The sequence below is a fragment of the Dendrobates tinctorius genome, unplaced genomic scaffold, assembly GCF_039654945.1.
Source record: "Dendrobates tinctorius isolate UK_male_01 unplaced genomic scaffold, ASM3965494v1 ptg000201l, whole genome shotgun sequence".
NCBI classification, from domain to species: domain Eukaryota; kingdom Metazoa; phylum Chordata; class Amphibia; order Anura; family Dendrobatidae; genus Dendrobates; species Dendrobates tinctorius.
This window is the reverse complement of record NW_027361868.1, coordinates 112,333-138,025: the sequence shown is the minus strand read 5'-3', so window position 1 is coordinate 138,025 and position 25,693 is coordinate 112,333. Positions and strand designations below refer to the sequence as shown.

General features: G+C 44.5%; 1 protein-coding gene across 2 annotated transcripts in view; it reads right to left on the bottom strand.

Annotated features, from left to right (window-relative positions):
- SLC30A10 (solute carrier family 30 member 10) overlaps nt 1-25,693 on the bottom strand; it is a 45,551-nt gene that overhangs the window by 7,731 nt on the left and 12,127 nt on the right. The window contains exons 1-3 of one of the 2 annotated variants that reach the window (XM_073553333.1): nt 9,768-10,979; nt 7,745-7,828; nt 5,563-5,802 (exon numbers count right to left, since the gene is read on the bottom strand). In XM_073553333.1, coding sequence (XP_073409434.1) covers nt 5,563-5,802; nt 7,745-7,828; nt 9,768-10,320 — 877 coding nt within the window. In that variant the 5' untranslated portion in view covers nt 10,321-10,979. Of the gene's footprint in view, nt 1-5,562; nt 5,803-7,744; nt 7,829-9,767; nt 10,980-25,693 lie in introns of those variants that run through there. The other variant, XM_073553334.1, reaches the window with a different exon arrangement.

The window sequence follows — 25,693 nt, the reverse complement described above, 5'->3', positions numbered from 1 at the left end:
GTCTTTGTTTGTTTGTTGCGTTACTGTATATTATCTGTTTGTAATAACAGATGCAATGTTGGTTGAGTGATAAGTAAAAAAATAAAGAGACAACCAGGATCGGGCAGGTTCTGGGGTGGCCCGGTGGGGTTTCAAAGAGGGGCAGGGGCTGGGTTGGAGACCGGGCTTACACAATCCCAGAAATGATGGCAGCTACGACTATAGGGTAGTTTCTCAATGTCTCTACAGACATGAACACCATGTCCACATTTTCGTAAGCAGCGTTGACAGAGGAAGGTCACAAGTCCCAGGGACCACCAGGTACTGAGTGACTGCAGGAACTACTGGGCCGTAACAGATACAGATCAGCTCTGCTGGATATCTCATGAGGTTGCATTTCCCAGCAAAAAAAAAAAGCAATAAAAGATAAAATAATGCAATGCCCTCCTCAAAGATCTTGTATGACTTGATGACCCCAGACAAACCGCGCTTAAAGAAGCCCTCCCATCAAAGTTTTTATCCTCTTAATATATTGCAATCATCATATTAAATAGCAATGTATACTTACAATTGCTCATTTTACCTTTCTACTTAGTAAATTCTTCTGCTTTCCGTTAAGTCCACGACATCACGTGATTAAAAACAGACTAGCTGAATCCTTCTAAGCTCTATGTAGAAGCAGGAGGTAAATTCTCCATGCATGAGTCATCATTAGAACTATAATTCTACATCACTGCAAAGTCCTTAGCAGGGATGGAGGAGGTAGCCGCTGGGTCAGGAATTGAATAAGAGGTAGAGCTGGGCTGCCAGGAGCTTAGCAGTGATGTAGAATTGTAGTTCTAATGATAACTCATGCAGGGAAAAGAGACTTCATGTTTCTATATAGAGCTTAGAAGGATTCAGCTAGTCTGTAATCACGCGATATCATAGATCTAATGGAAAAGAGAATTAATTGGGAAGAAGGGCAAAATGAGCAATTGTAAGTACACGATGCTATATAATATAATGATTGCAATATACTAAGAGGATTAAAATTTTGATAGGAATGCTTCTTTAAAGAAAAAAAAAGAAAAAATAATGTCAATTGGAAAAAAAAAGAGCATCAGTGACCCAAACCACATCTTTTAGCTCCACTTCTGATGATCGGAAACTGTGTGTCTGTAGGGAAGGTGACCTGACGGACGGACGGACTAGTCAGAGTGAAGAAAGATAGGTTTGCACAGTGTAGGTAGGAGACAGTGATTACAGTGGGGAAACAACTAGGAAAGTGTAGTGGACGTGCAGTACCTTGGGATGACCATTAGATGGCAGGGTGGAGTGTGAGCAAAGGACTTTACAGCAGCTTAGGGCTTTAGAAACCGTTGGTCATGGGGGGCGTGGTGACAGTTAGTGACAGTTTCAAGGAACCGGGGAAGTTATAAATACTGAGGGAGGGTTCCAGAAGGTTCCAGTCCCCAGGGGGAGCCCAGGTGACAGGAGGACTTCTCCAGTCTGTGTGCCCTGAGGAGAATCCGACCAAGGGGACTGAGGAGAGGAAACGTCAGGGGGTGGTCCTGACAGGGAAGGACCGCAGCAGAGACAAGGCTCTGGGTGGAAGACACCGTATGTGTAACGACGAAACTGACCAGTAAAGTGCTGTTGGTGTACGGGCCTAAGGCGGCCACAGTAACCGAGCTGTCAGGATTGTCACAGTGTGAAACGGGACGTTGCGTATAAATACGTCCCTAGTGTGACATACGGTGTTGAAGCGGCCCTGGACACAGAGGGCAGAGAGAGAGATATCGCGGTGTACCGCGAGGACCGTCAGTCGGACGGTGAGCAATAAACTTGGACCTGTTGCACCCAGAATCTGCCTCATCGTGTCTCTGTTATCATCTCTGCGCGGTAAGAAGTGGGACCACCCCCCTATCACCCCCCCCCAGCTCGGCACCCCACCACCGACACTACATTTGGCGTAGTCGGCAGGATCGCCGCCGCTAATACGCTATCTTCTGCGGCAGGCCTGCAACTGAAGGACTGAGGAAAACTTGGACTGCTCTATTTTGGATTATAAACACCTGTGGACTAAAAATTACTGACCTGTGGATTACAAATTGGGACGCTGTGTCGGATCTGTGTTGCTTGCAGAGGATCCAAGGCAGTAGCTGATTCTGCCCAAGATGGCGGTATTACTTCAGCGCAGAGGAGAGGTCCGGGTGTTTGCAGTTGTTCAGAATGGACTGGGACCCCCTCCAACGTACCCCAAAAGGAAGCAATATATGCCCGGAGACCGACGTTTCCATATATTGGACCCTGGCAGATGGATGGAAAGGTCTGCCGACGCCCCACCCAGCAGGAGGAGTGGCACAGAAGAAAAACTTGGCTGCGGCTGTCTGACGCCATTCGAGTGCTGCCCAACAGACGGTATGAGATGCTGCGGGTGTCGGGGCATCGGCCGCCTAGAGTGGCAATGGCAGCGAGAGATGGAGCTGCACCAGAAGTCATCTTCAGATTTACGGGCAGGCAGCGGGATGCTGAGCCGGGGAGCGGAGCCTGAGGGGAGTTAGCGAGAATGGCTGCCACCAATACCAGCAGAGGACTTCTCAGCGGAGCCCCCGAGTCTGGAGGGAAGGCCCGCAGGACAGTGGAGCAAGGAACGGAGGCTGCGGGGGAAACTGCGTGATGATGGAACGGAGGCCGCAGCGCCAGGGAAGGTGAGAGTACCCCCGGCCCTACCAGGGCCTCCGCAAGCGGCCCCCACCATTCTGCTGCAGCACGCGGCCCCCTGCGCACCGGAAGGCCTAGTTACCACGGGCCCCGTGGTGTATGCAGAGCTGAGCGAGGTCCCCGCTCATGTCCCCGAACTACCCCGCCCGGAGTCACCAGTGCAGAGCTCACCCAAAGAAGACGCTGCTGCGCTTTCCATGCTAATAGCAGCTGCATCGTTGAAATCGGCCGTTACTCCAGCTCGGTTGGAAGTAGTGGATGCGGCCTGTCCTGAGGCTGCGGTTATGCCGCTGCTGGAGTCGGCTGCGGCCAACTTAGCGGGCCCTGTGATTCCAGCCCCCGAGGACCCGGTTGTCCCCATTTGCCACCTGACCCCAGCGGCTGCTGGGCCACAGAAATCTTCGGCCGTTTCTGTCTTGCGGTCTTTTTCAGCGGAGTCCCGCCCACCGGACTCCAGGGCCCGTGCTGTTCCCTCCGTGTGGGAAGCGGAGGTGATCAGGAAGAAAAAGGCCCGGGAGCAGGAAGTGTGGAACCTGCTCCACACTCAAGGAGAGGCCGTCATGGAAAAGAAGAGGACTTGAATGGACACCCTCAGTATCCCCGTGGAGCCCTCACCTCTGTCCATTGAGAGTGGTATAGACTGTCAGGAGTTCGATGCACCGTTGTGCAGATTATAAGGACAGTTGCATTTAGAAAAAAGTTTTGTTGTTTAACTGATGCAACTATTTTCTCTCTCTCTTTCTTTCTTCTTTCTATGTTCTTTATATACGAAAATATGTTTACCTGACAGAACGGGGATACGGAAAAGTGGAGGAGTGTCCAGGTCCAAGGAAGGGGGGGAGGAAGAAAGAGGAAATGCAATGTTATGTTATATTTTGGTTTTAAAAGTAAGAGAAAATGAAAAAAAAAAAATTATAAAAAAAATGGGTACTTGTGCTATTATAAAGTTGTATGATGTATAATATGCAAAGTAAAATGCAACAGGTCCGGGTTAAGGGAAGGTCTGCGGGACCAAAGGAAAGTGTGAGATCCGGTAGGGATCTAAGAGTTGAGGTCTGGGAGACCGGGACGCCGACCATGACATGTAATTGAAAGAAGGAAAATGAATGGGAAGATGTGAGAAAGACAGCCGTCCTAGGTCAGGTCCCCCGACACCACGGACACCCCTGAAGAAGGAAAGGCGGGCGCCGGCAATGATCTGGTAGGTGAGTGGCCTCGATCATGGCGTACCGGATAGTGAAAGGTAACAGTAGGGGAGAGTAGGGGAAAGATACACGCCGTAGAGAGAATACGGGTGTACCTTGCCCAATGTGAAAGACGTTGTCATGTGGCGTGCGCGCTGGTGAGTAGCAGTAGGCTGCTCAGAGCATAGTGCTCCCAGTATAGTTCGGCCCCCGCAGATAGTGGGCTTGGCTCAACTTCTGGTCCGACAACAGAATGTAGGTGTAGATTCAGAACGACGAAGGCAGGGATGACGATTGTCGAGGACGACAATGGACAAAGGAAGGGGGAGTGTAGGGAAGGTGACCTGACGGACGGACGGACTAGTCAGAGTGAAGAAAGATAGGTTTGCACAGTGTAGGTAGGAGACAGTGATTACAGTGGGGAAACAACTAGGAAAGTGTAGTGGACGTGCAGTACCTTGGGATGACCATTAGATGGCAGGGTGGAGTGTGAGCAAAGGACTTTACAGCAGCTTAGGGCTTTAGAAACCGTTGGTCATGGGGGGCGTGGTGACAGTTAGTGACAGTTTCAAGGAACCGGGGAAGTTATAAATACTGAGGGAGGGTTCCAGAAGGTTCCAGTCCCCAGGGGGAGCCCAGGTGACAGGAGGACTTCTCCAGTCTGTGTGCCCTGAGGAGAATCCGACCAAGGGGACTGAGGAGAGGAAACGTCAGGGGGTGGTCCTGACAGGGAAGGACCGCAGCAGAGACAAGGCTCTGGGTGGAAGACACCGTATGTGTAACGACGAAACTGACCAGTAAAGTGCTGTTGGTGTACGGGCCTAAGGCGGCCACAGTAACCGAGCTGTCAGGATTGTCACAGTGTGAAACGGGACGTTGCGTATAAATACGTCCCTAGTGTGACATACGGTGTTGAAGCGGCCCTGGACACAGAGGGCAGAGAGAGAGATATCGCGGTGTACCGCGAGGACCGTCAGTCGGACGGTGAGCAATAAACTTGGACCTGTTGCACCCAGAATCTGCCTCATCGTGTCTCTGTTATCATCTCTGCGCGGTAAGAAGTGGGACCACCCCCCTATCACCCCCCCCCAGCTCGGCACCCCACCACCGACACTACATGTCCTCCATATAAAAACCAGCAGAAATAAAGAATACAATTTAAAATGTATTTAAGTGGCTATCTGGGTTGAAAAAAATATGAAAAACACAGTAAATATATATATATATATATATATATATATCTATAATACTATACTATATATGTATTTATATATAGTAATACCATTTTTTTATTACTTTTTGCTAATATATATATATATATTAGCAAAAAGTAATAAAAAATGGTATTACTATAGCATAAAAATGAGGATAAATGTATCACAGAAAATAGACCATAAATTATTTTAATAAACTTTATAGCGTTTAAACCCACATGTACAATAAAAAAAAATGTGCCTGGTCATAAACTGGGAAATAATGCTCAGTCTGGAACTGGTTAGGGGAGGATTTGCCACCACGTGCCCAGTCAACCATCCATCAGGTGATTCATACAAATGATCTGGCCAGCGACATACCAGACTCAATTATTAGATCATGGATGCGCTTGAGTAAAGCAGCATTCCTTGGCTGGCTAGTAAAATCCTAAGGTCCTTCTACAGTACAGCGTGAAATGATAGGAATGTATTATTCTTACCAATTTCTCCTACGTTGATGCCTTTGGGGACCATCTGAAGCAGGATGGTGGCTGTTTCTTTAATGAGTGGGAAGGCAGAAAATAAAATGATGGCCACCATCACTACCGTCAGGCTAGGATCGATGTAGCACTGCCAGTTGCACTCTGCTGCGGTCGACAGTGGTCGTACATAAAATATGACGGCTGCCACCACAACCACCACAGACCCCAGGGCGTCACCCATTACATGAAGCAGAACGCCTGCGGAGACAGGAAAAACAACATGAATCAAAATTACACATGGTGACATTCATGGGTTAAGATTAACATTAAATGACTTGCTGGAGGTGGCCAACGATTCAGTCCACACCACCAAAACCGCATAGGTTATATGCACACAGAGTCTTTGATGAGGCTTTGGATCAGAATCTGGCTACATACACACAACGTCATCTTCAGGCATACTCACAAGAAAAAATGCCAAAAAAATTAACGAAATGCACAGCAATACCAAAACGATATTGCTGTGCACATTTAGAATTTAGTTACTACATCTAACTACTTCATGGTTTGGGAACCCTGGAGTAGTTAAATAAGTTGTCCACATGTCCTATTCTAGTATAGGGCATCAATGTCTCATCGGCTGGGGTCCAACACTCACCCCCCCTCACTGATCAGTTGTTATCGGTGCCGGTGGCGGACACCATCTGGAGGTACTTACTTGCGGAGCTTGACCATCTACTTGTAGTGACCGGGGGCTTGTTACTGCACATCCACGTCCTATTGCATTGATAAGGAGGCGGATGTGTAGTACCACACGGCGCCCACTACAAGTAGACAGGCATCAATAGGGCCATCAATGTAAAAGTAGTGGACAACCTCTTTACAAGAAGTAACATGTTCCTTTTTTTTGGGTGCCACCCGCTCTCTTAATAAGAAAGACACCAAGAGCAGAGCCGATGCGAAACGACAGCAAAACCCTCCTCAGAGCCGACTCAGGAAAAAAAGATACCGGATTTTCGCTGAAGCGGTTTAACTTGGGAAAACTTAGCATATTTGCCACCATCAAAAACATCTCGTGAACACCTAGGCGGTTTCTGCTCCAAAAGCTCAGCAAAAAGACTCAGTGTGCACCTACCCTTAGCCTTGAAAATTTTGTTTGGTCCTTGCTACCTAGTTCTCTATCCTCTGGTACGATGACCAGGCCACAGTGACATATGGTCAACAGTAATGTCCCATGGAAACTGCATCTACAGGAGTCCTGGGAACACATTCTTCCGGTATGTAACGCCTCACCGGTGACATTTCAACATTTCAGCTGGAAACCTGCTCGACCGCATTGCACTAATTAAGTGCCTGCAACTATGTAAGCTTGATAGAAGAACGGAGTCAGGTCTGCTGCAATGAAATCCAAGGCCCCGAGCAGCATATTGTATAATACAGAGGGTGCAGGTAGAGCCATAAGTCATAGCAACTGATATATTAGATTGATGATCACCTTCTTTTTTTATGCTATAGGACGTTCCAACTCTTACAAAACTTCCAGGAGGCTCCAGATAAAAAATGGTGCCTCTCAGACTCCTCGAAGAGTTGGCCAATCTCCGTGAAGGCCTACCGGAATTTCTGGAATGCATCGGTGTTTTCGTAGTCATGATGCTGATCTCCAGTATCCTGAGGAACATTGGGGGTGGATGGAGAAGGGCCTGTTCTAGGGAGTATGGTGTATGGTTATACAAATGAAACCTCCCCAATTATTGTGGTTGGCTAATTTGGCTAATGGGACAATAGGGTCAAACAGTACATCTTGAAGACCCCATACAGCAATACACGTAGAACATACTAGTGCTTAGTAATAAAATTTCAACCTTTTTATTTTTACTCTGGATAGCTGTAAATCTAGAAAGGATATCGAAAGTATGATCGGGGCTCTACTAATTATAAAAGCAAGATGAGATAGAGAATAGCTGAAAAAACTAGGTAGAGCTAAGGTCACTCTTCTGACATTCGTTGGGCCTATGAGAGCCAATGGACATATATTGGCGGAATAAATTGACTACAGATGTATACCTCCGATGTAGCCAAAAAATAAAAATGAGCCTTTGCCTATATTACCACCATTTTTGGACAATGCCATTGTGGTGTAGGAGCATTTGACCCATAGGACCATTTGACCTTGCCGTCTACAAAGCCACATTTGTATTACCTCTAATGTTGAGGGCGGCCGCGTCCTTTTCATTCTTGCTCTTTACTTCTTCTAGGTCAGAGTCTTGGTCATCTATATTGTCACCTATGGCCAAAGCAGAAACGCTGTGTTGTGTATAAATTCTACAAACAGAAGAAACACCAGTTTTTTCAAAAAAAATCAACTCCACCATTGACAACATAATAATACATTCCCCAGAAGTATCAGACTTAGGTCGTGTCAGACACATCAGAAGAACCTTCAGGATAGTCTTCATTTACGGCCTAACCGGTGAACTCCACCAAAAAGAAAAGGAGATGTAACATCTAATACCCATGAGGGCTTCAGAGAAGAACCAAGCATTACGCTTGAACCAGATGATGACTTTTCATGGAATCGAGTTTTCAGATTTTCAACCTAAACTCTATTGTAAATCTCTGGCAATGATCACTTGACCTGGATTTCTGTTTTACGGAACTGAGAAAGTAATTTCGTCTACATAGAAGACCATCCATGCCACCAATTTGACCCAGTTCTTAAAGGAAACCTACATTGCACATGGTGTCTGATCTATGTTTAGCATGTTCTAGATCAGGAGGAACTGAGCAGATTTCTATGTTGGTTTAAGAGAAATTATTCTATATTACTTGAAGTTTATTCATTTAAATCCCTACTCATATTGACCTTAGGAGTCCAGTGGGTGGTACTATTCAGTGATCTATGTGAAAAACTAAGTAAGACACGCCCACTGGACTCCTAAGGATAAAATGAGTTAAGAGCTAAATGAATAATAGATAGGTTATGCCAAACTTTTCCCAACTAAACTACATTCAAATCTGCTCAGCTCCTCCTATTTTTTGTCCATATTAATGTCTACAGATAAATAACAACCACTAAAATATTATCTACACCCTGACTTCCTCTGATCCCTTGCTTATTTTTAAGGTCACAGGTGACATTTCAGCTGGAAACCTGTTAGACCTCATTGCATTTATTAAGTGTCGGTAATTATGTGAGCCTATCTAAGATCAGGACTAAATATGTTCATTATTAGCATTTAAAGGGGAAGTTACATTTTACCAAGACTTGTGAGATTGAGATCCTGAACTGTTAAAAAAAGAAGAAGGGTCCTTAGTAATGCAAATAATTTGGTCCCCAAAATAGATTTTAGAACAGCAAGTAGGTACACAGTTGTGTTTTGATCTGAAAGCAGAAGCCCAGTATTTCATATCATAATTGTTAGCGAACTTCTCCTTTAAGTAATAAACTTCCCCTTTAACTTCACACACTGTCACAAACTTAGGTCTTTAAAAAAAAAGAAATAATAAAATACATGGGCCAACCATATATGAAACGGCCTAAAATATTTTTTGCTTACAAGGACTGCAAAATATCTTAGGGCGCCGGCTTAGACAGTGATGTATTGAGGCAACCACAAAAATGGATTGCTGACTGTCAGCATTACCGCCACTGTCAAAGTGAACAGTAATGGTGCCTGTTGTGTAATATTTGCCCTTTACTCCTGAAAGATGCAAGAATCGAGTGACTAATTTGCTTCGAGTCATCTGTAACTGTTGTTGCCTATTCCAAAAAATAGTCAAAATTTTCCAAAATGTCTGCATTTTTTGCATTTTACAAAAGGGTGTTCTTTATCTGCAGAGAGCACGATCAGGGAGCCCATGAATGCACTTTGTAAGTTTATGTGAGATAAGGACAACTAGGAATTTATGAAGCCATTAACCCTTGGTGACCCAGGATGCTAACATGTTAAAGTACAAAGATTAAATGTGCTGTGGGATTATTGCACTAATTGCAGAATGGCCTTCCAAAAAAAAGAGGACTTCAGAAGGTCCTACAACAGCCAAAAGTGAGCTTACCTAATACCTTAGGAGTTGGACCCTTTTTAATAAATTTTCAGATAATGGAAAAGCAATATCTTCTTTACATTTTTATAAGAAAGATCAGGAAAAAGATTGAAATATCATAATGTACCCAACGCTTATAGTTATATCACAAATTCCCTTGTAAAATAATCGAAAGGCACCTGCTAAATTGTCCGGGCTCTCAGATTCTTGGCTCCTTCCACTTTGGTAAGGGGTGACATTGATGCGATCATTGGAGGTTTCTTTGGGCACCTTTGGTCCCTGTTGGTCTTTAGGCCCAAATAAGCAGCGCATACACTTTCTATAGTCTTGGAAAACCAATAGACCCACGATGTTTACTCCCAACCCAAGTGTACCGACGATCAACACCAACTCAGGCTTATCAATTTTTTCAGGTCTTGCCAGTCTTAGTATAGAGTCCACCAAGATGGTAAAGCAAAGAGCGGTGAGGAAGACGGCATTGCACAGTGCCCCCACTACTTCCGCTCGAGTGTACCCGTAGGTAGCTTGGGGTCCCCTGCTCTGCCGCCTAGATATACGGGAGGCTGTGATGCCAACGCACAGAGAGATCAAATCTGACAACATATTAAAGGAGTCAGAGATTAGGGCGATGGAGTTGCCTATGTAGCCCGAAACTAACTCTGCCACAAAGAAGATGACTGTGAGGACCAACATGAAGATGAGTCTGCAGGTCTTCCCGGTGTAGCGACCCATTGTGGGCACTGGTGGTCCTTACAGTGGGTTCTTGGAAGTCAGATGTCTTGCAGTGGGGTCAGGTGTTGAGCCACTGTCATCTAATAATGTTGCTCAGAGACTCAGGCTCAGGGACTCTTTTTGCACTCCCTTTGCACTCCCTTTGGGCAGAGAGCATATAGTAGCAGGCAACTGGTGGTGTATTAGCCAGGGTGAGTAGTCTTATTCAGAGGGATACGTCCAAATTTAATGCAACAGAGTCTAGAAGGAAGATGGAAATGAAACACTGTAGAGCCAGAGGTGGCAATTCAACATAGCACCTGTGCAGGATGGCGGAGCACTTGGAAAGTTGCTTTGCTTCTTGCGCAGTGGGTGGCGCTAAAGTTGTGTACTTGGTGTAGTAGAGCACAAAAAAAGTATTGATGTCCTCGGTGGTGCAAGTGGTACAGAAGGGCTTGTGGTGCTGTTCCCCGATGCAGAAGGTCTAGCGGTCCTGTTCTGGTTGGTGCAGAAGGGCTCCAAGTGTTGTTCTCTCCTGGGGCAGGTGGTCCTATCCTGGGTCCAGTTGCTCTCAGGGAAATGGATCAGGGCTTTTGTAGCTCCAGTTTATATATGAGGCTGAGATAAGAGCAGTTGCTGTGTCAGGATTACCTCACTAACCAGCCCTGGCCGCTCCTATTTTCCAGCACGTACACAGGGTAATGTGACAGCCCGGACCTCCTCCTGTTACCTCTTATTATTTCTTCTGCATAACTAGCACTTAGCACGAATGGCAGCAATTCCCTATAGCACTATATGAGCTGGCATCCTCAGAGTCCCTGCTGGCTGAGTGATCCTACATATCAAATCTGATTCTGGAAAAGCTGCGAGTCATCCTGCTTTCCCAAATGCAACAAGTCTGATACTACCATTCAATAAGACCTGGGTTACTACCCCTCGAGGAACAATATTGAGGTGTAATAAATGGAATCAATCATGATATGAATATTATGTCACATTTTATGTAGGGGCGTACGTAGAAATTATGGGGCCCCATAGCAGAAGTCGTAATTGGCCCCCCTACAATAAAACAAAAATAATATCCAATGGGGTCACAGAAGAGCATATGTCACAACTTTACAGCCCTTAAAAAGTAATGTTGCCCCTATTGAAGCCCCATAGTGTTCCCACTCATTAAGATACCCCTCTCATGGTCCGCATGAAGTATGATGCCAACATAAGTGCTCCCTAAACATATGGCCGCATATTCCTCCACAGCACCCGCCACACGCACAGTATGATGTCCCTACAGTAGCCCCCCCTGCAAAGTATAATACGACCACAGTGACTCCAACACAGTATGATGGCCCTCCACACAATGATGCCCCCAAACAGCCCTCCACACAATATGATGCCCCCACACAGCCCTTCACACAATATGATGCCCCCACACAGCCCTTCACACAATATGATGCCCCCACACAGCCCTTCACACAATATGATGGCCTCCACACAGCCCTTCACACAATATGATGGCCCCCACACAGTCCTCCACACAATATGATGGCCTCCACACAGCCCTCCACACAATATGATGGCCTCCACACAGCCCTCCACACAATATGATGGCCTCCACACAGCCCTCCACACAATATGATGGCCTCCACACAGCCCTTCACACAATATAATGCCCCCACACAGCCCTCCACACAATATGATGCCCCCACACAGCCCTTCACACAATATGATGGCCCCCACAAAGCCCTCCACACAATATGATGGCCTCCACACAGTCCTCCACACAATATAATGCCCCCACACAGCCCTCCACACAATATGATGCCCCCACACAGTCCTCCACACAATATGATGGCCTCCACACAGCCCTTCACACAATATGATGGCCTCCACACAGCCCTCCACACAATATGATGGCCTCCACACAGCCCTTCACACAATATGATGCCCCCACACAGTCCTCCACACAATATGATGGCCTCCACACAGCCCTCCACACAATATGATGCCCCCACACAGCCCTTCACACAATATGATGGCCCCCACAAAGCCTTCCACACAATATGATGCCCCCACACAGCCCTCCACACAATATGATGGCCTCCACACAGCCCTCCACACAATATGATGGCCTCCACACAGCCCTCCACACAATATGATGCCCCCACACAGCCCTTCACACAATATAATGCCTCCACACAGCCCTCCACACAATAGGATGCCCCCACACAGCCCTTCACACAATATAATGCCTCCACACAGCCCTCCACACAATATGATGCCCCCACACAGCCCTCCACACAATATGATGGCCTCCTACACAGTGTGATGGCCCTTCATACAGTATAGTGACCAGCAATACAGCATAGTGGCCCCCACACAGCCCTCCACACAGTATGATGGCTCTTCATACAGTATGATGGCCCCCATGCAACCCTTCACAGTTACACAATATGATGTGCCCAGCACAAGCCTCCACACAGTATGAAGAACCCCACAGCACTGCAGACAATCAGTGAGCTCAGCAGATCTAAGCGGTTTGTGCCGTCAACTTTGGCAAAGTCGCTGATTAGCTGCAGTGCTGCCAAACTAACGTCAGGGCTGCAGCCAATGTCAAACAACGGGAGCAGCGGCATATGATCAGCGCCGGTTTCAATGAGGGTAGTAAGATATAATTTGTTGGGCTTTTTTTAAATAAACTGCAGCCTGTGGACAGGAAATTTCCAAAACCGAAAACCCCCATTAAGAATATGCCATAAAAGTGGGTTTCACTTCGGGTACACTCACTCAGCAATGTTCAGAACTCTGAAGTGAATGGAGAGCCGTGCATATAAGAACTGTACAAAACAGGTACCCGTCCTCAAGACAGGCGGGACCCGTATGTAGCAGGCATTTATGGCATATCCTCGGGCTACGCCATAAATGTCTGATATGACAAGACCCTTTTAAAGAGAACCTGTCAGCAGGATTCCGGATTTAGTCCTATAAAATAAAGGCATGGCTATAATGGCACAGTGATGCCGATTAACATGATACCTGATGTGAAGGGAACTTTATGAAGTTTTCAGAAAATCTTCTGTGCTTCGGGGTGGGACGTTGGCGCAGGGTCTTCTTCTGGTTCTCAGAAGAACAGCACACAAGACGCCGGCTACCTCCGTGTACACGCCGCCCACACAATGATGGTGGCTGTTGCGTGGAATTTTAAAAAGGAGGCAGGTCACTGAATATCCAGTGACCTGCACAAGAAAAAGAGGAGCATGGTGGGGAGTAGAGGGCGGAGAACCAGAAGAAGACCCTGCGCCCACATCCCTCCCCGAAGCACAGAAAACGTCATTTTCTGAAAACTTCAGAAGGTGAGTATTCAGCAGCCACTGAGCGGATCCCTTCACATCAGTTATCATATTAATCAGCATCACAGCACCTTTATGGCCATACCCTTAGTGCTTAGGGCTAAATCCTGCTGACAGGTTCTCTTTAAGGAGGTGTACGGGCAAAGATTTCCTGGTGCTGTGACAGATGAGGTTTTTGAGTCTCCCGAAATAACTTTAATTTTCTAAAAAAATAAAAATAAAAAAAGTTCTGTGTACGGGTGTTGGAGTCCTGAAACTTAGGCTTCACCGGAAGTCTATTTTTAAATGATAGAAAACATTCCCATTACAGTCTATTGGGCTGTTTACATGTCCGTGGGGGTTTTTTTGTGGACCGAGGCGTGTTCATTTTTACGTGTCCTGGATCAACCTCACCCATTCAAAGCAATGGGTCTGTGAGAAAATGAACAGCAGACGCCGTCCGTGTGACAGCTACAGTCATTTTTACTGTTTAATGGATAGGAGATACTTAGAAATTTTACGAGCATCAATGAATGGTAAAAACGGACGCACGGACGACAAATGGATGAAAATTGGATCCAGCATACTAATGAAAAACATATGAGAGCAAAACTGACGTCCCCTGAGGAAGAAAATGACGAAACGTACGTCGGGGTCAGAAGGAAGTTACTAGCACTGCAGCATTTTATCTACTTGTGAGCGCCACTGTTATCTAGCTAAGGTAATATGCAGTATGGATGTTCATAAGCTCCTTCTATGTTAGGTAGTTGCATGGGAATTTAGCATAGGAAAAATTTTCCTTTTCCCTGCATATATGCCACATCGGAATAGAGAGCTCTGTCCTTACATACTAATCAGGTTGGATATTTTCTCAGTGGTTTAGTGCAATATGTTTTTTCTAAATTTTGATGCTTTATTGCAATGCTTGTACGTTCCCTTTTGTAGTTAGGCACCATGTGTATTATTTTGTAACAATTGGTTCATTTTTTATATGAAAATAATTATAATAATAAAGCATGATTTTTTAACGGACCTTTTGGTTTTTTGGTTCTTTGTGGTGTATTGGACATTTTTTTATGTCCTAAAATGCACAGGTGTTTTTGGTTTTTTTTCTTATGTTATAAATTGAACCTTGAATTTTGTGGACTTTTTTGATACTCATGCTCAGTAACTAGCGGTGATGTCACAGAGCCTGTGCGCGCTACTTCTCCTTCATTCCCCTGTAGTTTTACAGTCGGAGCGGTCACATTAGCAGCGCTCCGGCTGTAAACTGATTAACCCCTGAAATGGATTTATGCCGTGGGATGTGACTGATCGCCGGACAGGCATGGATATTATTGGTTTATTATTTTATAATTTCTTACAGGAGAATGATGGCTTCGCTATGGAATTAGGAGTATACTATAGCTTTAAACAGTGTGTGTAGTGTATTCTTTCATTAAAAGACTTTGTTCTTATTTTGTGTGTGTTTATTTAGCCCTTTAGCAACTCTAGGATTAGTAATGGAGAGGTGTCTTATTGACACCTCTCAATTACTAACCCGGGCTTAATGTCACTTTACAATAGAATGGTGACATTAACCCTTTATGACCCCGCTTGCCGCAGCTACAGGGCAAGTGGGGAGAACCTGACAAAGCTTCAGAATAGGCGACAAAGCTCCAGAATTCCCAGAGCCTTCAATATGGTAGCGTGGGGGCTTGTTTTTGGCGGGACGAGTTGTACTTTTGAACGTCACCATATTTTACCATATCATGTACTAGAAAGTGGGAAAAAAGATCAAAGTATGGTGAAATTGCAAAAAAAGTGAAATTGTACTATTGTTTTTTTTTTATTTTAATGCTAAAACTGACCTGCCATTATGATTCTCTAGGTCATTACGAGTTCATAGACACCAAACACGTCTAGGTTCTTTTTTATTTAAGTGGTGAAAAAAATCCAAATTTTAGAAAAGAAAGAAAAGGCGCCATTTTCCAAGACCCATAGCGTCTCCATTTTTTGTGATCTGGGGTTGGGAGAGGGCTTATTTTTTTAAAGCTGAGCTGACATTTTAAGAAAACGTAAATCTGGAGTTTTGATTTTTTTTCTTGCTATGCCATTTACCAATTGGATTAATTATTTTTATATTTTGATAACTCTGGTATTTCTTTTACAAAATGTTTTTTTTTAATTATTGTTTTATTTTGAATGGGGTGAATGGGGGGTGATTTGAACTTTTTTTTATTTTTTTATATTTTTAAAAACATTTTTCTTTAACATTTCACTGGCTTCAATAGTTTCCAAGGGAGACTAGAAGCTGCGATCATCCGATCGCCTGTGTTCCACATTGCAGGGCTGCAGCACAGTACAGTCTCTATGTTTCCTCAATTGCATAAAATAGGGAAAATTGTGAAGTCGTTTTCACATTTCCTCTCATCCTATTTAATTCTTGAAAAAGTCATGATTGAACTTAGTTGTTTTAATTTTCCAGTCACAGAAGAAGAAGTAATCAGGCTCCTTACATCTTCTCGCCCAACCACTTGCACCAGTGACCCATTTCTGTCACATCTCCTCCAGTCCCTTTCCCCTGCTGTCACCCCTCACCTAACCAAAATATTTAACCTCTCTCTCTCTTCTGGTATCTTTCCCTCCTCATTTAAGCATGCCATCATACATCCACTACTTAAAAAACCATCCCTCGACTAAAACTGTGCCGCTAACTATAGACCTGTCTCTAATCTTCCCTTCATCTCTAAACTCCTGCAACGCCTGTCCATTCCCGTCTGATCCGCTATCTCTCTGATAACTCTCTTCTCGACCCTCTCCAATACGGTTTCCGCTCTTTACACTCCACTGAAACTGCCCTCACTAAAGTCTCTAATGATCTACTAACAGCTAAATCTAATAGTCATTACTCCATGCTAATTCTTTTGGATCTCGAGTCTGCAGCATTCGACACTGTGGATCATCAGCTCCTCCTCACTATGCTCCGTTCCATTGGCCTCAAGGACACCGTTCTCTCCTGGTTCTCCTATCTCTCTGACCGCTCCTTTACTGTATCTTTTGCCGGCTCCTCCTCCTCTCATCTTCCCCTTACTGTTGGGGTTCCTCAAGGATCGGTTCTAGGCCCCCTCCTCTTCTCCTTGTACACTGCCCCTATTGGTCAAACAATCAGTAGATTTGGTTTCCAGTACCATCTCTATGCTGATGACACCCAATTATACGCTTCTTCTCCTGACATCACACCAGCCTTTCTAGAAAACAGCGGCGATTGTCTAAACGCTGTGTCTAACATCATGTCTTCACTATATCTGAAACTGAACCTGTCAAAGACTGAACTCCTGGTGTTTCCTCCCGCTACTAATGCACCTATACCCCACACCGCCATTTCCGTGTGTGGTTCCACTATTACTCCCCAGCAACATGCCCGCTGTCTTGGGGTCATACTTGACTCCAAGCTTTCATTCACCCCCCACATCCAATCACTGGCTCGCTCTTGTTATCTGCATCTCAAAAACATTTCTAGAATTCGACCTTTTCTTACTTTTGACTCTGCAAAAACTCTTACTGTTTCTCTTATTCATTCTCGTCTGGACTATTGTAACTCTCTTCTAATCGGTCTCCCTCTTATCAAACTCTCCCCTCTCCAATCTGTCTTGAATGCTGCAGCCAGGATCATATTCCTCGCCAATCGTTACACCGATGCCTCTACCTTGTGCCAGTCATTACACTGGCTACCCATCGACTCCAGAATCCAGTACAAACTTATTACCCTCACCCACAAAGCCCTCCATAGCTCAGTACCACCTTACATCTCCTCCCTTGTATCAGTATACCACCCTAGCCGCGCCCTCCGTTCTGCTGATGACCTGAGGTTAGCATCCTCGATAATCAGAACCTTCCAGTCCCGTCTCCAAGACTATACACGTGCTGCGCCAATTCTTTGGAATGCACTTCCCAGGTCAATACGAGTAGTCCCCAATCCCTACAATTTTAAGCAATTTTAAGCTTGCCCTGAAAACTCATTTATTCAGACTGGCCTATCGCCTCAACACATTAAACTAACTATCCCTGTGTGGCACAGTCAAAAGTTTTACCATAACCAGGTTCCCCGTATCATGTTCCCACATGCTTTATGCATCCATTAGCCCTCTGTGTCTGTACTGTTACGCACTTAACATTATGGCTGGTCCATATAATCAGGGCAACTGTTACCACCCACTTTTCGTGTCTACCTCTTTCCTCATAGACTGTAAGCTTGCGAGCAGGGCCCTCATTCCTCTAGGTATCTCTTATGATCTATGTGATTATTGTTATGCTGTAATGTCTATTGTCTGTACAACTTATTACCCTCACCCACAAAGCACTCCATGGCTCAGCACCACCCTACATCTCCTCCCTTGTTTCAGTATACCATCCTACCCATGCCCTCTGTTCTGCTAATGACCTGAGGTTAGCATCCTCAATAATCAGAACATCCCACTCCCGTCTTCAAGACTTTACATGTGCTGTGCTAATTCTTTGGAATGCACTACCCAGGTCAATACGATTAATCCCCAAATCCCACAGTTTTAAGCGTGCCCTGAAAACGCATTTATTCAGACTGGCCTATCGCCTCAACACATTAACCTAACTATCCCTGTTAGCCCATTCAAAAAATGTTTACCATAACCAGGTTCCTCACATCATGTTTTCACATGCTTTATGCATTTAATAGCCCTCTGTGTCTGTACTGTTACATATTTTGGCTGTTAACTGGTTCATGCAGAATTACATGAACACCCAATTCAAACGCTATGACTGGTCTGAACAATGAAAGCAATTGTTACCACCCACCTTTCGTGTCTACCTCTTTCCTCATAGACTGTAAGCTTGCGAGAAGGGCCCTCATTCCTCTAGGTATCTCTTATGATCTATGTGATTATTGTTATGCTGTAATGTCTATTGTCTGTACAAGTCCCCTCTGAAATGTAAAGTGCTGCGGAATATGTCAGCGCTATAGAAATTAAATTTATTATTATTATTATTATTAATTTTAATTTAAAAAAAACATAATTGTGTAACCCACAATGCATCTTTAAATCCTTTACTGCCCCCTAGAGGTAATAGCTGGTATTGCAGTCTGTTAAAGGTTGCACTCGCAAGCAATTTTCAAGCTGTTGCAAAACTATAATTTCCAGCATGTCGGGATTTGACAGTTCCTGCTTTTCTACTTTAAAAAAAAAATAATTAAAAAAAATAATTTGCTTTTAGTTGCCATATTCTAACTACAACTTTTGTTCCATAGCGTTGTATTAGTGCTTTCTTTTTTTTTTGTTTTGTTTTGCTGGGTGAGCTGTTTTTATTGGCACAATTTTGGGGTCGATACAACTTTATGATCTCTTTATCATTTAATTTTTCAGCCATAATTTTTTTAGTTTGGGTGACAACGTACTTTTTTTAAAGATTTTTCTATTTATGCTTGGCGGGAAAGGGGATATCATCTTTTTTAAATACTTTATTATAAATCTTTTTAATGTTATTTTCTTACATTCTTAGGCCGGAGTCACACTGGCGAGGAATACGGGTGCGTGAGAGGCGCAAAAAGCACGCATTAGACACGGACCAATGATTCTCTATGGGGTCACTCGCACCAGCCGTATATTTCTCCTCAGTATCCTACGCTCCGTGCCACTCGCAGCATGCTGCGATTGTCAGCGTACTACGCCCGTAATACGCCAATGCAAGTCTATGGGTGCGCAAAAAATACGGATTACACACGGAGCACACATGTGACTTGCGAGAAATACGCACCCGGTGTCTTTTAGCAAAGCCGGCAATTCAGTGCGCTGTACAGTAAACTCACACTGACAGGTTTAATAAAGAAATGAAAGAATAGATCTAGACACATAGAATACATATATATATATATATATGCATTCTATGTGTCTATATCTATTCTTTCATTTCTTTATTAAAACTGTCATAGGGCTCCATTATATGTCCATTTTGCAAGCCTGCGAGAAAATCTCACCATACGGATGCCATACGGATTACATACGGATGCTCACATGCGCAAAATACGCGACCACACCTTGATTACGGATGACATACGGAGCACTGTTTAGGGGTCTGTCATCCGCATTACGCATGTAAAATACTGACCGTATTTTACGCAGGTTAGTGTGACTCCAGCCTTAGTTCCAATTGGTAACTTTAACCCCTTCCTGACATGAGACGTACTATCCCGTCCACGGTACCCGGGCCCGTATGACCGGGGACGGGATAGTACGTCTACCGCGATCAGCGGCGCCCACGTGGTGAGCGCCGCTGATCGCGGCCGGGTGTCAGCTGATTATCACAGCTGACACCCGGCACAATGTGTCAGGGGCGGTCACGGACCGCCCCCGACACGTTAACCCCTTGCACACCGCGATCAAACGCGATCGCGGTGTACCGGGAGTTAAAGGGAAGCATCGGCAGGGAGGGGGCTCCCTCCGTGCTTCCCTGAGCCCCCCACAGCAGCGCAATGTGCAGCGCTGCTGCGGGGGGCTCCTTTCCTCCAGGCCCCCGAATCCAAGATGGCGACGGGGGCCTTCGGGGGCCTGGGGAAGCTGGCTTCCTCAGTGCCTGCAAAGCGCAGGCATGAGGAAGCCTTGTGCACTGCCTGTGACAGATTGCTGATCTGTCACAGTGATCTGTGATGTGACAGATCAGCGATCTGTCACAGGACAGTGATGTCCCACCTGGGACTATGTAATAAAGTAAAAAAAAATTAAAAAAAAGTGTAAAAATAAATTAAAAAAAATCGCCAAATAAATTAGTAAAAAAAAAAAAAAATATTCCCCAATAAATTCATTTTTTTAAAATAATAAAAAAAAAAACAATAAATGTACACATATTAGGTATCGCCGCGTCCGTAACGACCTGCCCTATAAAACTGTCCCATTAGTTAACCCCTTTAGCAAACCCCTTAAAAAATAAAAATAAAAAACGAAGCAAAAAATAATGATTTATTATCATACCGCCAAACAAAAAGTGCAATAACGCGCGATCAAAAAGACGCATATAAATATCCATGGTACCGCTGAAAACGTCATCTTGTCCCGCAAAAAACAAGCCGCCACACAGCATCATCAGCGAAAAAATAAAAAAGTTATAGCTCACAGAATAAAGCGATGCAAAAATAATTATTTTTTATATAAAATAGTTTTCATTGCATAAAACCGACAAAAACATAAAAAAACGACCTAAATGAGGTATCGCTGTAACCGTACTGACCCGAAGAATAAAACCGCTTTATCAATTTTACCGCACGCGGAACGGTGTAAACGCACCCCCCCCCAAAAGAAATTCATGAAACGCTGGTTTTTGTTCATTCTGCGTCCCAAAAATCGGAATAAAAAGCGATCAAAAAATTTCACGTGCCCGAAAATGGTACCAATAAAAACGTCAACTCGTCCCGCAAAAAATAAGACCTCACATGACTCGGTGGGTCAAAATACGGAAAAATTATAGCTCTCAATATGTGGTGATGCAAAAACTATTTTTACAATAAAAAGTGTCTTTTAGCGTGCGACAGCCGCCAAACATAAAAACCGCCATAAATAGTAAATCAAACCCCCCGTTATCACCCCCTTAGTTAGGGAAAAATAATAAAATAAAAAAAATGTATTTATTTCCATTTTTCCATTAGGGTTAGGGCTAGGGTTAGGGCTAGGGGTGTGTTGGGGTAGGGTTAGGGCTAGGGTTAGGGTTAGGGCTAGGGCTAGGGTTAGGGCTAGGGTTAGGGCTAGGGTTAGGGCTAGGGTTAGGGCTAGGGTTAGGGGTGTGTTGGGGTTAGGGTTGGAGTTATAATTGGGGGTTTCCACTGTTTGGGCACATCAGGGGCTCTCCAAATGCAACATGGCGTCTGATCTCAATTCCAGCCAATTCTGAGTTGAAAAAGTCAAATGGTGCTCCTTCCCTTCCAAGCTCTGCTATGCGCCCAAACAGTGTTTTACCCCCTCATGTAGGGTATCAGCCTACTCAGGACAAATTGCAAAACAATTTTTGGGGTCCAATTTCTCCTGTTACCCTTAGGAAAATAAAAAATTGGGGGCAAAAATATCATTTTTGTGGAAAAAAATGATTTTTTTATTTTCACGTCCGAGTGTTATAAACTTCTGTGAAGCACTTGGGGGTTCAAAGTGCTCACCACACATCTAGATAAGTTACGTGGGGGGTCTAGTGTCCAAAATGGGGTCACTTGTGGGGAGTATCAATAGTTTAGGTACATCAGGGGCTCTCCAAACGCACATGACACCCGCAGACCATTCCATCAAAGTCTGCATTCCAAAACGTCACTGCTTCCCTTCCGAGCCCCGACGTGTGTCCATACAGTAGTTTTCTCCCACATATGGGGTGTCAGCGTACTCAGGACAAATTGGACAACAACTTTTGGGGTCCAATTTCTCCTGGTACCCTTGGGAAAATAAAAAAAATGGTGACTAAAAGATCATGTTTGTGGAAAAAATACGAATTTTTTATTTTCACGCCCGGGCGTTGTAAACTTCTGTGAAGCACTGGGGGGGTCAAAGTGCTCACCACACATCTAGATAAGTTCCTTGGGGGGTCTAGTTTACAAAATGGTGTCATTTGTGGGGGGTTTCCACTGTTTAGGTACATTAGGGGCTCTCCAAAGGCAATATGACACCCGCAGACCATTCCATCAAAGTCTGCATTCCAAAACGTCACTACTTCCCTTCCGAGCCCCGACGTGTGCCCATACAGTAGTTTTCTCCCACATATGGGGTATCAGCATACTCAGGACAAATTGGACAACAACTTTTGGGGTCCAATTTCTCCTGGTACCCTTGGGAAAATAAAAAAATGGTGACTAAAAGATCATGTTTATGGAAAAAATACGAATTTTTTATTTTCACGCCCGGGCGTTGTAAACTTCTGTGAAGCACTGGGGGGGTCAAAGTGCTCACCACACATCTAGATAAGTTCCTTGGGGGGTCTAGTTTACAAAATGGTGTCATTTGTGGGGGTTTCCACTGTTTAGGTACATTAGGGGCTCTCCAAAGGCAACATGACACCCGCAGACCATTCCATCAAAGTCTGCATTCCAAAACGTCACTACTTCCCTTCCGAGCCCCGACGTGTGCCCATACAGTAGTTTTCTCCCACATATGGGGTATCAGCATACTCAGGACAAATTGGACAACAACTTTTGGGGTCCAATTTCTCCTGGTACCCTTGGGAAAATAAAAAAATGGTGACTAAAAGATCATGTTTGTGGAAAAAATACGAATTTTTTATTTTCACGCCCGGGCGTTGTAAACTTCTGTGAAGCACTGGGGAGGTCAAAGTGCTCACCACACATCTAGATAAGTTCCTTAGGGGGTCTAGTTTCCAAAATGGTGTCATTTGTGGGGGGTTCCACTGTTTTGGTACATCAGGAGTTTTCCAAACGCGACATGGTGTCCGATCTCAATTCCAGCCAAAAACGTCAAATGGCGCTGCTTCCCTTCCGAGCTCTGCCATGCCCCCAAATAGTGGTTTACCCCCACATGTGGGGTATCAGCGTACTCAGGACAAATTGCACAATAACTTTTAGGGTCCTGTTACCCTTGGAAAAATAAGAATTGAGGGTGAAAAGATCATTTTTGTGGAAAAAATATGATTTTTTAATTGTATGGCTTTATGTTATAAACTTCTGTGAAGCCCATGGGGGTTCAAAGTTCTCACCACACATCTAGATAAGCTCCTTAGGGTGTCTAGTTTCCAAAATGGTGTCATTTGTGGGGGGTTTCCACTGTTTTGGTACATCAGGGGTTTTCCAAACGCGACATGGTGTCCGATCTCAATTCCAGCCAAAAACGTCAAATGGCGCTGCTTCCCTTCCGAGCTCTGCCATGCGCCCAAATAGTGGTTTACCCCCACATGTGGGGTATCAGCGTACTCAGGACAAATTGCACAATAACTTTTAGGGTCCTGTTACCCTTGGAAAAATAAGAATTGAGGGTGAAAAGATCATTTTTGTTGAAAAAATATGATTTTTTAATTGTATGGCTTTATGTTATAAACTTCTGTGAAGCCCATGGGGGTTCAAAGTTCTCACCACACATCTAGATAAGTTCCTTAGGGGGTCTAGTTTCCAAAATGGTGTCATTTGTGGGGGGTTTCCACTGTTTTGGTACATCAGGGGTTTTCCAAACGCGACATGGTGTCCGATCTCAATTCCAGCCAAAAACGTCAAATGGCGCTGCTTCCCTTCCGAGCTCTGCCATGCGCCCAAATAGTGGTTTACCCCCACATGTGGGGTATCAGCGTACTCAGGACAAATTGCACAATAACTTTTAGGGTCCTGTTACCCTTGGGAAAATAAAAATTGGGGTGAAAAGATCATTTTTGTGGAAAAAATATGATTTTTTAATTGTACCGCTGTACGTTATAAACTTCTGTAAAGCCCTTGTGGGTTCAAAGTTCTCACCACATATCTAGATAAGTTCCTTGGGGGGTCTAGTTTCCAAAATGGGGTCACTTGTGGGGGGTTTCCACTGTTTAGGTACATCAGGGACTCTCCAAACGTGACATGGCGTCCAATCTGAATTCCAGCCAATTTTGCATTGAAAAAGTCAAACGGCGCTCCTTCCATTCTGAGCTCTGCCATGAGCCGAAACAGTCGTTCCCCCCCACATATCAGGTATCTGCGTACTCAGGACAAATTGCACAATAACTTTTGCAGTTCAATTTCTCCTGTTACCCTTGGTAAAATAAAAAAAATTGAACCTGAAGTATTTTTTTTCTGAAAAAAAGTTAGATGTTCATTTTTTTTTAAATATTCAAAAAAATTCCTGTGACGCACCTAAAGGGTTAATAAACTTCTTGAATGTGGTTTTGAGCACCTTAAGGGGTGCAGTTTTTAGAATGGTGTCACTTTTGTGTATTTTCTATCATATACACCCCTCAAAGTGGCTTCAAATGTGATGTGGTCCTAAAAATAAAATGGTGTTGTAAAAATGAGAAATCGCTGGTCAACTTTTAACCCTTATAACTTCCTAACAAAAAAAATTTTGGTTCCAAAATTGTGCTGATGTAAAGTAAACATGTGGGAAATGTTAGTTATCAAGTTTTTTGTGTGCCGTATCTCTGTGATTTAAGGGCATAAAAATTCAAAGTTGGAAAATTGCGAAATTTTCAAAATTTTCGCCAAATTTCCGTTTTTCTCACAAATAAACGCAAGTTATTTGAATGAAATTTTACCACTAACATGAAGTACAATATGTCACGAGAAAACAATGTCAGAATCACCGGGATCCATGGAAGCGTTCGAGAGTTATGACCTCATAAAGGTACAGTGGTCAGAATTGTAAAAATTGGCCCGGTCATGAACGTGCAAACCACCCTTGGGGGTGAAGGGGTTAATGTGTGATTGCTAGATCACCTGTACAATACACTGCAATAGGCCGGAGTCACACTACAGCGAGATACGGCCGAGTCTCGCAGGTTAAAACTAAGCTCTGGCACCGGCACTCCGGAGCGCAGCGTGCAGCTGCACGCTGCGCTCTGGAGTGCCGGCACCAGAGCTTGGTTTTAACCTGCGAGACTCGACCGTATCTTGCTGTGTGTGATCCCGGCCATACAGCGATACTTCAATGTATTGGTAAATTGACAGTTTCTTATGGAGCTGAAAAAAAAACAGCCAAGAAATGCACCGACGCACTACAGGTAAGGGCTCATACTCATCCTCGTTTACGACGGACGAGTGCAGTCCGATAAAAAATGGAATTGCTCTCTGACTAATAATAGTCAAAGATTCTCTGTTCATCTGCGATTTCTCAGCTCGAAAAAAATATCGGTATGCTGCGAGTGACCGCGTACATCGGACGAGACTCACCAATGCAAAGATTGTGATGCGATCCTCGCGCAAGTAATATGGTCGTCTGACTGTGCCCTAAAACTAAGTGAACCATTGTTCCCAGAAGGGGTTGATTCACAAAGTAGCACACCGTGGCTTTCCTTTGCTGCAAAATACGACAGCCTAATCCTAGGTTCACATTTGCGGATGGCTGAGCTGCAGAGGGCTGCGGACTTCCTCCGTGAAGCTCCGCCCACTGCCGCAC